The sequence below is a fragment of the Podarcis vaucheri genome (genome assembly GCF_965113315.1).
Source record: "Podarcis vaucheri genome assembly, chromosome: 2".
Lineage (NCBI taxonomy): Eukaryota > Metazoa > Chordata > Lepidosauria > Squamata > Lacertidae > Podarcis > Podarcis vaucheri.
Window position 1 is genome coordinate 22470987 of NC_138760.1, and position 15549 is coordinate 22486535.

General features: G+C 45.8%; 1 protein-coding gene across 3 annotated transcripts in view; it reads left to right on the forward strand.

Moving 5' to 3' along the window:
- STXBP4 (syntaxin binding protein 4) overlaps nucleotides 1-15549 on the forward strand; it is a 143614-nt gene that overhangs the window by 16567 nt on the left and 111498 nt on the right. For all 3 annotated transcript variants that reach the window (XM_082212457.1, XM_082212458.1, XM_082212459.1), the window contains exons 5-8: nucleotides 5948-6054; nucleotides 6586-6757; nucleotides 10491-10569; nucleotides 13588-13682. In XM_082212457.1, coding sequence (XP_082068583.1) covers nucleotides 5948-6054; nucleotides 6586-6757; nucleotides 10491-10569; nucleotides 13588-13682 — 453 coding nt within the window. The remainder of the gene's footprint in view (nucleotides 1-5947; nucleotides 6055-6585; nucleotides 6758-10490; nucleotides 10570-13587; nucleotides 13683-15549) is intronic.

The window sequence follows — 15549 nt, forward strand, 5'->3', positions numbered from 1 at the left end:
TCTTTTTTGGTGAGATTGTATAGCAGAAAAAGCTCTGCGGCATTTGCGTACAACCTTTTGACCTTCATTAGAAGGTGGTTGGTGCCTTTAATTACCTTAAATGCTTTGTTTGATGTGCATGAGCCTAGGGCTTGCCGATCAGAAGGTCGGCGGTTTGAATCCCCGTGACGGGGTGAGCTCCCGTAGCTTGGTCCCAGCTCCTGCCAACCTAGCAGTTTGAAAGCACATCAAAGTGCAAGTAGATAAATAGGTACCACTGTAGCAGGAAGGTAAATGGCATTTCCATGCGCTGCTTTGGTTCGCCTGGACCTGGAAAGCTGTCTGCGGACAAAACGCCGGCTCCCTCGGCCAGTAAAGTGAGATGAGCGCCGCAACCCTAGAGCCGTCTGCGACTGGACTTAACAGTCAGGGGTCCCTTTACCCCTTTACCTTTGAAGTTCATTTACCGTATTTTTCGCTCCATAAGACACACTTTTCCTAAAAAGTAAGGGGAAATGTGTGTGTATCTTATGGAGTGAATGCAGGCTGCGCAGCTATTGCTGAAGCCAGCAGAGCAAGAGTGATGGCTGTGCAGCGCCTCTTGTTCTGCTAGCTTCCCAGCGAACTGGGAGGAGGAGCGGAAGGGAGTCCTTACGGAGCCCCTTCCGTCTCTCATCCTGCTTCGCTGGGAAGCCAGCAGAACAAGAGCCACTGCGCAGCTATCACTCTTGCTCTGCTGGCTTCAGCGATAGCTGCACAACTTGCTCTGGCTTCTCAGTGAGGTAGGAGAAGGGACGGAGGGCAGCCCGTCAGTCTCCCACCTCCCGGAAAAGTCAGCAAGAGCCACTCTATCTTTAAAGAGCCGCGCCGAGCGAATGGGTCTGCGGCTTTTGCTGGCTTTTTTTGTTTTCTTCCTCTAAAAACTAGGTGCATCTTTTGATCGGGTGTGCCTTATAGAGCGAAAAATACAGTGATTATAGCACAGAGAGAGAATACGCACGGCTGTCAAATTTTTAACTCCTCCTTTTGAAAGCGTGTCAATCTAAAGAAACCTATTTATGCTTGTTTGCACTTTTCTCAAATTTAAGACCCAAGTCCCACCCCCTCCAAATCAATCCTACAATTTATAGGCAGTTCGGAGCTTTAACTGTGAACTAGCTTCAGATGTGGTTTGTGTGTGCTGTTTGGCACCAGTGCCACCAGAGGCCACTGTTGTCACTTGTGTTGCTTGCCACTGACAGATAAGAAGTATTTTAGCCTAGTCGAAAAAATAATAAGCACTGAGGAACAAACAAGATGCTGTTGCTCAGTGGTATAGCGTCAGAAGTTATAAAGTGGCATCTAAGAAAGCAAACCAGGATTAGCTTCTTGTGGAATAGGCTGTTGCATGCATTTTCATATACAGTGGTACCTCGAGTTGCAGACGCTTCAGGTTACAGACTCTGCTAACCCAGAAATAGTACCTCAAGTTAAGAACTTTGCTTCAGGATGAGAAGAGAAACCGTACAGCGGCGGCATGGCGGCAGTGGGGGGCCCCATTAGCTAAAGTGGTACCTCAGGTTAAGAACAGTTTCAGGTTAAGAATGGATCGCCAGAACGAATTAAGTTCTTAACCCAAGGTACCACTGCATAGGCTGCTGGAGTGTATATTAAAAAGCAATAAATGGTTTACTCCTGTGCATGATAAAATAAATGTGTGGCATCCCTTCCTTTCTCTTGCCATAGGTGAAGTGTCAAGTAATCACTCTTTTCCTTATCCATTGCCATATCTGGGCTCAGGGTGGGGAGGCGTCTTAGTCCACAAGCTCACACTCTGGCCTCTGCCTGATTTCCTGCTCTCTCTTTCTTTTTCTAGCCATCCTTTCCCCAGTGGTGACAGCGGCCTTCATTTGATTAGTGTCGGTTTATTAACTCGTGATATTCCAACCGGGCATCCCTTTGGGATAGCCTCCAGGCATTGCGAAGCAGAGATTCTCGCGACTGATTTAGAGCAGGCATAGGCAAACTCGGCGCTCCAGAGACTACAACTCCCATCATCCCTGACCACTGGCCCTCTTAGCTAGGGATCATGGGAGTTGTAGTCCCAAAACATCTGGAGGGCTGAGTTTGCCTATACCTGATTTAGAGGAGCTCTCAGTGGTTAGGGAGGAAGGAGGGGCATTTGCCTCCTTATTGACGCATTCTGCCCTGAAAGTTTCGGTTCAAATCCTGTACCTGCCTCAGTTCTGTGTCAGTAAAATGGGAATAATCAGCCTCTCTAGTTTTGTCAGCCTGGTACACTCATAGAATCGTAGAGTTGGAAGGGACCCTGTGGATCATCTAGTCCAAGGATGTGTGTGGCTGAACATCTTTATAGAGTACTTTCGTGCCTTCAGAAGTGACCTATAGGCTTAGAATTCCTGTTGTTTTCATGTTGACAGCAATTCCATACCCTCCAATATTTCTCTGATAAAATTGGGATGTCTTATTCCATAATAATAATACTAATACTAATAATAGTTTTATTATTTATATCCCCACCTATCTGAGTGTGTTGCCCCAGCTTCTCTGGGCAGCTTCCAACATATATAAAAACATAATCAAACATTAAGCATTTTTTTTTAAAAAAAACCTTCCCTATACATGGCTGCCTTCAGATGTCTTCTAAAGGTTGTATAGTTACTTATCTCCTTGGCTCGGGGTGGTCACATAACTCCATACTCCCCAACATTTCTCCAGTGAAAATAGGGCTGTCCTACCGTACCCTTCAACATTTCTCTCATGAAAATAGGGACATCCTAAGGAGATGAACATTGCTGGTTCAAAGCAGAAACCGGGATGGCTTCTGTAAGTCCGGGACTCTTCCTGGAAAAAAGAGACACTTAGAGGGTCTGCAATTTTCACAGACTGAATTGCTGCTTGCATTGATTTTTTTTTTAAGAGCCTCTTTTTTAATTTTAAGTGTGGAACTTGGCAAAAACAGAAATGTGATGTGCTGTAGGCTAAACGTTGGTTTGAGCTGAGTGCAAAAGCGCTTTTTCTGGCCTCGTTCTCCACCTCCCCAGCCACCCACCCACATTTTCCTGAACTGTGCGCTAAATTATTGGTGCCAAAGTCTTTGGGCTCTCCGTTGTTGCATCTGGTCGGGGTCCAAACGTTCGCCGAGGTTGTATGTATAGCTGTTTGAAACTGGATCCCTTACCCCCACCCTTCTGGTGCGAATTAATCCAGCTCAGAGCTGGATTAACTGGTACAGAAACTTCTCACAAACTGTCTGTGGCTTAATTCTAAAACAAAACAACCATCTGTGTCCAATTTTGTGCCCAGTGAAATTCCGCTGATATCTCTCGCTGATCTGTTACTCTGTTCTGCAGCAGCAAAGTAGTTCAGCTCCTAATGCCAGCTTCTCCCTTCCAGGACATCTAGTACTGCCTGATTATCCCCTTCCCTGTCCCTTATCCTTTTTTTATTTTTCATCCCCTGGCATCCATGCGGCTGTCCAGTCCATCTATTGCTGATTTCGACAGCTTTAGCTTTGAGGACTTGGTTCGCGTCATCACAGTGGCTGTTGCTCCTCATCAGGATAAAATACAGTGGTACCTCGGGTTACATACGCTTCAGGTTACAGACTCCGCTAACCTAGAAATAGTACCTCGGGTTAAGAACTTTGCTTCAGGATGAGAACAGAAATCGTGCTTCAGCGGTGCAGTGGCAGCAGGAGGCCCCATTAGCTAAAGTGGTGCTTCAGGTTAAGAACAGTTTCAGGTTAAGAACGGACCTCTGGAACGAATTAAGTACTTAACCCGAGGTACCACTGTAGTGGGAATAAAATACACGCTTCACCTACAAGGACCCCTTCTGTTCCACAACTTGCAGTTTAACACACTTGTGAGTATATTTTGCTCTCTCTCCTAAATCAAAAGCAGAGTTATCAGACTGAAGTGCGGGTGGCGCTGTGGTCTAAACCACTGAGCCTCTTGGACTTGCCAATCAGAAGGTCGGTGGTTTGAATCCCCGTGACAGGGTGAGCTCCTTTTGCTCTGTCCCAGCTTCTGCCAACCTAGCAGTTTGAAAGCACACCAGTGCAAGTAGATAAATAGGTATCACTCCAGTGGGAAGGTAAACGGCGTTTCCGTGCACTCTGGTTTCCGTCACAGTGTCCCGTTGTGCCAGAAGCGGTTTAGTACTGCTGGCCACATGACTTGGAAAGCTGTCTGTAGACAAACGCCGGCTCTCTCGGCCTGAAAGCGAGCACCGCAACCCCATAGTCACCTTTGAGTGGAATTAACCGACAAGGGGTCCTTTACCTTTACTTTACCTCTACAGACAAACAGACACATATAGTGCAGTACTTCTGCAACCCTAGGAGTTCAGAATGAATGTAAGGGTACTGATATTTTTAATAGGCTCCCATTTCTAAAACCTCTTCCAGGGTGTCCAGTCTGCTGAATAACTGTAGGAATGACGTTGTGGAGAATTTGGCAAAATTTTTGAGTGATGCCATGAAATAACGTCACCATATATCTTTAGAGCCACCTTTGTTTCTCACGATGTCTGGATAGTTTTACCTAAAAGTGCCTCCTACTTGTGGTGTGTTCTGATCCATGTATACAACACACTCATTCTATGTCAATAAAGGAGATTGAATTGATTAAACCTGCCTGCACGTAGAAAACCTGTGCATCTGGGACAAGGCTCTGCTCGAATTCCTTCTTCTAATATGCAAGCTGAGAGTTGAGGTTTTTTTCTTCTTCCTTTGTATTCCATAGAAGGTTTTGCACTGTTTGCTGCTGCTGATGGTTAGATTTGTTAGTCACTTGTCACACACTTGACCTACCACATACTTAAAAAACAGATACACAAATACAGCATAGTATTAATTTATCCTGGAGAAGAGAAGACTGAGAGGAAATATGATAGCCTTCTTTAAATATCTGGAGAGCTGTCACATGGAAGATGGAGCAAGCTTGTTTTCTGCTGTGGGACCCAAACCAGTGAATTCAGTTACAAGAAAGAGAGTCCAACATAACCATGGGTAGGCAAACTAAGGCCCAGGGGCCGGATCCGGCCCAGTCGCCTTCTAAACCCAGCCCGTGGACGGTCCGGGAATCAGCGTGTTTTTATATGAGTAGAATGTGGGCTTTTATTTAAAATGCATCTCTGGGTTATTTGTGGGGCATAGGAATTCATTCAGTTTTTCCCTCCAAAACATAGTCCAGCCCCCCACAAGGTCTGAGGGACAGTGGTGTAGTGGTTAAGAGCGGTAGTCTCGTAATCTGGGGAACCAGGTTCGCGTCTCCGCTCCTCCACATGTAGCTGCTGGGTGACCTTGGGCCAGTCACACTTCTGTGAAGTCTCTCAGCCCCACTCACCTCACATAGTGTTTGTTGTGGGGGAGGAAGGGAAAGGAGAATGTTAGCTGCTTTGAGACTCCTTCGGGTAGTGATAAAGCGGGATATCAAATCCAAACTCTTCTCTTCTGCTGAAAAAGTTTGCTGACCCCTGAACTAAACATTAGGAAGAACATTCTGATGGTAAGATCTGTTAAGCCGTGGAACAGGCTACCTCAGAAGGTGGCAGACTCTCCTTCATTGGAGGTTTTTGAGCAGAGTCTGAATAGCCACCTGTCGTGGATGCTTTACCTGTGATTCCTGCATTGCAGGGGGTTTACTAAATGACCATTTCGGCTCTACACTTCTATGCAGTCATACCAAAAACCACATACGGTTCATAAACTGAGCAGAGCAAGGGGCAGAGATCAGCCTGCTTCAGTCGGGCAGTTATTTATACCAGGCACTCTGATTTGTTATTTATTTGTACCAAGAGTCTGGCACTCTTATCAGATCAAATGTGGCCCTCCCCTTCTCTAAAAGGCAATTTGACAGACTGCACAACCTTGGGCGTTTATAAATTTGGAGAGTTTGCCTTGACCTCTTAAGGCAACTTGATTGCAAAAACAAGTGCCAACGACTGTCTTTGTTCTTGCTAGGATGGTCGGCTGAGAGCTGGGGACCAGCTTGTTTCCATTAACAAGGAGTCATTGATTGGAATCACCTATGAAGAAGCAAGAAGCCTAATCAACAGAACAAAGCTGAGGTAACAACTGCCCTAAAAAACAAGTCCTCTGAACGTTGCATTTTACATCTGTCTGTCTTCCCTAGTATAGATTTGGTCGATTTATGTCTCTAGCCCTCATGATTAGAGAGAGAATTTTGGATATGTGTTGTTGGAAGTGCTAAAATATAGAGCTGTTAAAAAGAACTCCCTGTCTCGCGGGCATAAATCCTGATACTTTTGGGCGCTGTGATTCTCCAGTGTTTTGACCCCAGCCCCATAGACGCACTCCATTGTTTCCCAAGACAGATGCCGCCTAAGCCCAAACATTCTGGGCTGGTAACAGCACATTAAAAACATAAGACCCTCGCAGATTTGGCCCTCCTAGCCATCAAGAACAAGGGGAATACTTAAAAAAAGTTGGTGCAACAGATTTCTGTCCCACTGAATTTTATTGACCTGCTAAACATCACTTGCTGCCTGACATATTTTGATCATTACAGGGAGGTCTTCATTATTTCAGGAAGAATGCAATGTACAATACTTGTGTCCAACCTGTGACTTCATTTTTAGATCTAACTCCTCGTGGGAAATCGCTTTCATTCGACGTGAACCTCTTTCCAGTCAAGCAGAAACTGCACCGCCCCCCTCCAGCTTGTTAACTTCGGATGGATATGGACTGCAGCTTCCTCCATCTTCGTCTCCGAATGAAAACATTGACTCAAAGATGTCTATTCTGAATGTGGCAAGTATTCTCTGAAAACCAATTTAAGGGTCATCGGTTGACAAAGGGGCAGCGATCAGCAAGCAAACTGCTAAACTGGATAGATTATCCAAGTCCTGCTTGTCGCAAATTTCACAGGCAGCCAGTTGTTTTAGCAGAAATCAATTCCTTGACCTCCTCACTTGCACATCAGTCTATATGTTCTTTCAGAAGGCACAAGTGACTGGCAGTGCAGTCCTATATATGCCTAGCTTGGAAGTGAGCCCCGCTGGCAGGGCCGGATTTAGGTTTGATGCGGCCCTAAGCTACTGAAGGCGATGGGGCCCTTTATATGTCCAGCTGTCCTTTGTCAACAACAAATTGTCACTGTTTTTGGTGTTGAATATATGCTATACAGTGGTACCTTGGCTTACAGACGCTTCAGGTTACAGACTCCGCTAACCCAGAAATAGTGCTTCAGGTTAAGAACTTTGCTTCAGGATGAGAACAGAAATTGCACAGCGGTGGCACGGCAGCAGCAGGAGGCCCCATTAGCTAAAGTGGTGCTTCAGGTTAAGAACAGTTTCAGGTTAAGAATGGACCTCCAGAACAAATTAAGTTCTTAACCCAAGGTACCACTGTATGATAATTTATGGACCTAATAGGTATCTAAAGCCATTTGCACATGCAGAATGTTGGCACCTTATATATAGAAATGAGCAAACCGGTGATATTTTAGGGAGCAGGCTAGCAGGCGGGGCCCATTACTTAAATCATAGGAGCCTACACAACACAAAACACTGTTTCTATATGTAGGTTTGATTTTATTTGTTTTTTATCTTATATTTTGAAAATGTACATCCAGTTTTTTTTCTCTTTTGGGGGGGGGGCAAGAAAGTGGGACCCTAAGCTATAGCTGAAGCATATGTAACCCGAGGTACCACTGTACATAAATCCAGCATTGCCTGCTGGGTTCAGTGGGACTTTTACCCAACTACGTACACATAGCAGTGATGGGCTGTGGTCTAAACCACTGAGCCTAGGTCTTGCTGATTGGAAGGTCAGCGGTTCAAATCCCTGCAATGGGGTGAGCTCCTGTTGCTCGGTCCCAGCTCCTGCCCACCTAGCAGTTCGAAAGCACATCAAAGTGCAAGTAGATAAATAGGTACTGCTCTGGTGGGAAGGTAAACGGCGTTTCCATGCGCTGCTCTGGTTCGCCAGAAGCGGCTTAGTCATGCTGGCCACATGACCCGGAAGCTGTCTGTGGACAAACGCCAGCTCCCTCGGCCTATAGAGCGAGATGAGTGCTGCAACCCCAGAGTCGTCCGCGACTGGACCTAACGGTCAGCTTTACCTTTACCTTTATGGTTATTGTTGCTTTTCTCTTTGTTCCCTTTGTGAATGATGCCATGGCCTTTGGCTAGTGCAATAAAATTGATGATGATGATATGTTAAGCTCTTCCTCAGTTCAAACAGTTGAGAGGAAAATACATTTTTTAAATTAAAAAGGAAAGAAAGAATAAGGAAGAATTTCTCTGCCAAGCGTGCTGTGTGGCTTCTTCCCACAGCCAGCATCCTGTCATCATTCTTAGTATGGAGGAAGTAAGAAAGTTTGAACAGACACATGATTCCTCCTTCTCCCCCCTCCCTCCCCCCTCCCAATAAAACCCCAAAGCTCTGCATGAAAAACATGCTCTTCTTTGAAATATAATGCTAATACAGCTGGAGAAATTTCAGCGAACTGAATAACATTTTTATACCATTCTGTTGGATGTCCTCTTTTAAGCATTATTTCGATGAACTGGGAGTCTATTTGAATCCTAAGCATGCTTTCTTTGGAGTACAGTATTTTTCGCCTTATAGGGCGCACTGGCCCATAGGGCACAGCTAGGGGTTTTTTTGGGGGGGGATAACGGGGGAAAAATTATTTCCCCCCCAGGCGCGGTGCTGGGGCGGGGGAAGCCCGAGCTTCCCCTGACCCCAGCCCCCAGAACAGGCTGCTATCCGCAAGCCTTGGGAGCCCGGCGGGAAGTCCTGCCGGGCTCCCAAGGCTTGCAGAGAGCTGCCCAAAGCCCGGGGTGCGCCCCGCTGCCCCCCGGGTTTCAGGCTGCAGGCTGCTGTCCACAAGCCTTGGGAGCCCGGCGGGAACTCCCGCTGGGCTCCCAAGGCTCGCGGATAGCTTCCTGAAGCCTGGAGAGTGAGAGGGGTCGGTGCGCAGTGACCCCTTTCACTCTCCAGGCTTCAGCGAAAGCCTGCATTCGCCCCATAGGGCGCGCACACATTTCCCCTTCATTTTTGGAGGGGGAAAAGTGCGTCCTATAGGGCGAAAAATACAGTAAACTCCATCAGACACAAGAGGAGCATAGATATGCATAAGACTGTACTCTTTCTCAGCACTGTTGGGTGTATAAAAAGCTCCCTCGGGAAATGACAAACAGACGGAGGAAAGCAAAACACGATAGGTCATACATTACATTGTCCATCCCCTTGCATTAGATTTACAACCTGAATTTTTCAGGAGTCTGGCATGTCGCTGAGATGTGCCTGCACTGTAATGTATAAAACAGAGTCCTTTAAAAGCCATGAACACGTGGGAGCCAGTGTGGTGTAGTGGTTAGAGTGTCAGACTAGGAACCTGGGAGACCAGGGTTCGATTCCCCACTGAGCAATGAAAGCTCACTGGGTGACCTTGGCCAGTCACTCACTCTCAGCCTAACCTACCTCGCAAGGTTGTTGGGTGGGTAAGATGGGAAGGAGGAGAACCATGCACACCACTTTCAGCTCCTTGTAGGAAAGGGTGATATACAAATGAAATCAATCAATCAGAGCTTCCCTGGGACACGTGATCAAATGTTCCCTTGCTCCTTTTTTTTTTAGCCTTTCTAGAATTTTGTGACACAGTACGAAACAGTGGAAATTCTCAATGCTACTGGTTTTTTTGTCAGAAAAGGACAGGGATCTGTCTGGCAAGAGTTATACGTTCCCTGATGGAAAACCTCTACGTGCCTTTTGCGTAATAAATGGCACCCAGTTCCTGCTTTGGATCTCCTCGTTCTCGGGACCACCACCGTAGCCACTGTCTGTGTAGAGCTACTAAGAGAAATTGGACATTTTTTAAAAAAGCCATGTCATCGAGGTAGGAGTGTATTGAAGCCTTTTTCCAGCCTTGGATCCAGCGTGGAATTCCTTAGCTAGGGGCCCTCCGTCGGGAGTGCACTTTTACCAGTTGTGCAGTACTTAAGGTTGCCCACATATCTGATGGAATGCACCCTCCCGTTCTTTGTGGCTGGCGGTTTGGCTTGGTGTCCACGGATTGGTCCGGCCTGCCAAATTAAGTTCCTTTTGGCTTCTATATCTTCTCTCGCTCTCTGCAGTTAACAGTGTCCCTTCTAGCGTGGTTGCATCACTGCATGAGTTGATAGGGTGGGGATGGATTTCTTTGCAGCGGCAGGCAGAGAAAAAACTAAATAACCATGGTTTATTCCAGCTGTTCTGGGGCTGCTTGAAGAACAGTCAATACAGACCACTCTTCCAAAGCTGCTTAACATAATTCTATGGGTGCATGTTGCAAAGGGAACCAGTTTCTTTTAAAGCTTTTGATATGTATTGTATATTCATCTGAAGTTTAGATAAAGCATTAGGCAGGACTTCTTTTATGTAATCAGCCTGTGTGTGTGTGTGTGTGTGTGTTTGGTTTCTAATGACATTTGTTTGTTTGGTCCTTGACCTACTTTACCAGAAGGCACCTCCTTATTTTGTGTTTTTTCTTTCATAGACGAAAGCCGGATTCAAGAAGAGAGAGCAATCTCCCGCATTTTCTGCAAACAACAGTACCGCTGATGCATCTGCTGGGGGTAAATGCTCACTTCCTTGCTTTCTCATCACATAGTTGCCATTACCTTTCTCACAGGAGTAGCATTTAATGTGTTTACTTTTCCTTTAGAAAAAGCCTCTATTATGCACCAATTGTTCCCCTAACACGAATGAATAGATTGTCTAGCAGTCCCTTTCCAATATAATGGCCATTGACTATTTTGTGGGATGGCTGAACAAGGATGGATTGTCCTTGCTTGTAACCAGCAAGGACAATGCACCCTATCGTTGCTCATTTGTCTTCTACAGCTATAGGATTGACACCTGGGGTTTGGGGCTGTGGGTGCCAGGGCCTGATCCAAAGCTCATGATGTAGCGACTTTTCTGAAGCTAAACCTATCTGGGTCTGGCTAGTGAGAGGATGGGAGACTATCAAGGAGGCCCATGTAAGTCACCTTGAGTGCCATAATGGAAAAGATGTGAGATATAAAGGGTGGCGCTGTGGTCGAAACCACTGAGCCTCTTGGGCTTGCCAATCGGAAGGTTGGCAGTTCGAATCCCTGTGATGGGGTGAGCTCCCTTTGCTCTGTCCCAGCTTCTGCCAACCTAGCAGTTTGAAAGCACGCCAGTGCAAGTAGATAAATAGGTACCACTGCAGCGGGAAGGTAAACGGCATTTCCGTGCACTCTGGTACTCATCACGGTGTCCTGTTGCGCCAGAAGTGGTTTAGTCATGCTGGCCATGTGACCCGGAAAGCTGTCTGCAGACAAACGCTGGCCTGAAAAGCGAGATGAGCGCCGCAACCCCATAGTCGCCTTTGACTGGACTTAACCGTCCTTTACCTATAAAGGGAGTAATAAATGGTTTTCAAAGTCTGTTTCAGGGAATACCAAGGTTGCAGGTTCGATCCCCATTTGGGGTAGCTGCGTATTCCTGCATTGCAGGGGGTTTGGTCTAAATGACCCTCAGGGTCCATTCCAACTCTACAATTCTATGAATATGGGGTTGTCCATAAGCTTCCTCCCTGAGGATATCTGTAACGCTGGACAAGCTTGCCCTCCATGGCAGCTCCTCCCTAGAACGCCCTCCCGTCAGATGTCAAGGAAATAAACAACTACCTGACTTTGAGAAGACATCTGGAGGCAGTCTTGTATAGGGGAAGTTGTTAATGTTTGGGGTTTTACTGTGTTTGATGTTTTCATTTGTTGGAAGCCACCCCAGTCAGATGGGCGGCATACAAATAAATTGTTGCTGTTGTTTTGAGTGTATTCTAGGATAAGCCCTGGTTTCCGCAGCAGTAGTTCCATTCAGTAGGCCTGGCTGGAGCCCTGCATGAACTAACGCTCCCAGAATGCTTTGCAATGCCACACCAGGCACCATTGGCAAACAAATAGACATGGACAGGCTTCCCTGGTAGTAGGCAGATTGAAAACCCGTCAAGCTTATATAATTAGTAATCAATAGGCTCACTTTGGCACAGCATGGTGAATAACACCGGCGTATCTGAAGATCCAGTTGCCATAGAAACTTAAGTATTTTCCAGTGCTTAAAGGACTCTGCACTTAACATATGTTTGCCACGTATATATTAAGGATATAAAATGAGTGTAAAAGCACCTTGCATTTTGTTTTCACATTTGCCAAAGGTTGGGTAGGAGGCAAGGGCTCAGGCGTAGGCAAAATCCTTGTTTTACCTCCAAGTCGCTTCTGCCTTATGTCTTAAACAGGCAGTAGGCAGTTCATGTGTACATATAGCTGTAGATGCAAAAATGTGTTGGGGTATTCTAAAAGCACATGCACCTTGGGTGGTAGAATACTGTATGGGTTGTCTAGTGTTGGTACAGTCATTCTTGCTCAACCACACTGGTCCGGAAAGACCTACATAGGCTCCAAGTACATTTCCGAGCACAATTCAAAGTGTTGACGCTGACCTTCAAAGCCCTAAACAGCCTCAGCCCAGTATACCTGAAGGAGCATCTCCCCCCCATTGTTCAGGTCACTGAGGTCCAGCTCCGAGGGCCTTCTGGCAGTTCCCTCCCCGTGAGAAGTGAGGTTACAGGGAACCAGGCAGAGGGCCTTCTCGGTAGTGGCGTCCACCCTGTGGAACGCCCTCCCATCAGATGTCAAGGAAATAAACATCAATCTGACTTTTAGAAGACACCTGAAGGTGTTTAGGGAAGTTTTTAATGTTTGATGTTTTATCGCGTTTTTAATATCCTGTTGGGAGCCGCCCAGAATGGCTGGGGAAACCCAAGCAGATGGGCAGGGTATAAGTAATAAATTGTTATTGTTACTGTTATTGCTATGCAAATATGCAGGCTTTGGGGGATGTTTTAGAAAGTTTTGGTGACTTGGCAGGAGTCCAAAGAAATGCCCCTTCACCACAAAAAAGAAATTACCGTATTTTTCGCTCTATAACACGCACCCGACCATAACACGCAAGTAGTTTTTAGAGGAGGAAAATCTGTAGGCATGCCACTCTTAGGCATTCCCTCCATAACACGCACAGACATTTCCCCTTACTTTTTAGGAGGAAAAAAGTGAGTGTTATGGTGCAAAAAATACGGTATGTGCATCTGTCCCACAGCCTGTATCAACTTACTTCTCTCTCCCTCCCTCTCTCTCTCTCCATCTCCTGTTTCCTTTTGATTGTTTTTTAAAAGAGGTATCACAGGTGCAAGCCATGTGCCTCTCTCATGATATGACCGTTCATGTTTCAATAATGTCTGTTTGATCCACAGCCCATCATTCCCCAATTATCCTCCGGGTTTTTGTGTGATGTTCCCACACCCACACAGACCCTCATATCTTGGCGGGTTCGTACAGGAAGGTCCAACTAGTATTTCAGCAGCATCCATCAGTTTCCATTTGAGATCTGTAATAAACATTTAAATTGCATCTTGCTTACCGTTTAAAGGTGGGAGGATAACAAACACGAGTTGATTCTGGTATTCAGGTGATTAGCTCCAGTTGTTTGAACAGCAGGAGTTCGGAACACATCCTTCAGGAGAAAAAGTTCCAATTAGATTTCCAATTAATGTGCAACCTGTTGTCTCTTAGCTGTTGGCCCCACGTGGAGCGATGATTATGGACCACAAAGAAGGAAGATTTCCCTAAACCCCACTGTTCGTCTCCAAGCAGATAAACTAGAGATGGTAAATATCTTCTGTCTTATTTTTTACCTTTGTTCCTGTGGCAATTTGGTGACAGAAATTACTATTCTACACGGGTAAATAACACTTGTGAGACCAACGGTTTGCTGTGCTGAATCGACATGAAATTATGATGAAATTATTTAGCAAATATTGAAATGGTCTGGCTGGATGAAAATGTTTTTAAGCTTTGGATGCTACTCTTTCTGCTGCGATTTCCTCTCCTAGCAGCAGAACTGCCTTTTGCAAATGTTGCAGGAACCTTTAGCCCAAATCTAGGGAAAGTCGTGCTTGAGTTCCCATTGACTTTATATCCCATTAATTTCAGCAATTTACTTTGGCTCTAGCAATTTACTTTGGCTCGGGACCCTTGTTGTCTTTCCTTTTAAAATATTTTTATAGTCACACTAGCTTATTTCTAGCGATCCCTAAAATTTGCAATATATTACTGTAGGTCTGCAGCCAAAGTAACTGGAAGATTCTCATTTTGGCCAGGACTTATGAGCACTTTGTGGCTATGACATGAACTTGTAGAGCTTTTGTTCTTCTTGCGAAGTAAATGAATTTCAGCAAGGACTCTTTGGACTCACAAAGAGAGTGGCAGGGACTGAGTGCTTGTGTGTATTCAGATCCAAATAGAGGAGTTTACACGTTAATGCAGATGAAGAAAAGGATTAGAGTGGGGTCAGGAAACTTTTTCAGCTGGGGGCTGGTCCACTGTCCCTCAGACCTTGTGGGGGGCTGGACTCTATTTTTTTTTGGGGGGGGCGGAATAAAAAATGAATGAATTCCTATGCCCCACAAATAACCCAGAGATGCATTTTAAATAAAAGGACACATTCTACTCCTATAAAAACACGCTGATTCCCGGACCGTCCGTGGGCCAGATCGAGAAGGTGATTGGGCTGGATCCGGCCCCTGGGCCTTAGTTTGCCTACCCATGGATTAGACAGTTTTGGAGCCACATTTTCTGTTCGAAATGGTTGCAAGAACGTTCACAGTGGAGGTGCCATCCTGCAAGTCCTTCTCCTTCCTCATTCCACCCTGTGTGCAATGAAAGCGAGTTGCAGGTTGGCTTCCTGAAAGGAATTGAGCAGAGCTCCTCCTGGGTGCATTGCTGCTGAATATGTTGCAACAGGCTCTAGGCCTTAGAGGAGCAGGTGGGTGGGAGACCTTGTGTTAGAGTAAGGTTTCCCAATCTTGGGTCTCCAGCTGTTGTCAGACTACAACTCCCATCATACCCCAGTGGTCGGGGATGGTGGGAATTGTAGTCCAAAAACAGTGGGAGACCAAAGTTTGGGAAACCCTGTGTTATAGCATGGATGGGACTCTGATTGGAATAAATAGCTTGGCTTCGTTGAGCATCCTTGCCATGAATGTGGCTTCCCTGAATGGTGGCTACATGGAAGGGCCAGATCCTACTTAACTCTTATTAAGCACTACTCCACAATGTGTTCACTCCCTCCATGCAGCAAGAGCAGGATGCCATCCAAAGATTATTTCCCAGAAGAACAATATGGAAGCCTGTGATTCATTGTGAGTTTGGAGCAAGGAAGTATATTCAAACAGGGCAGCCTTGCTTGTACACACATTTATTTGTTTTTTAAACAGCTCCCTGTGGCTGTTTCTTATTTTTTTCCCCAATCCTAAGTTACGTTTGCCGCATCTCCCTATCAGTTTGCTATGTCCATAATCATATAAAAACCTAATGAAAATTCATCAGTATTTTTGGGTGCCTTTTTCCTCATATGCATGTTTCGGGGGCGTTACTTTGCCCAATTTGCACATTTTCCTGCAAGCAGCCTTTCATAATGCAGTGCATGCATACGTAAATGTTTGTGCACTTTTTTTAGGGGGGGGGGAACAGCTC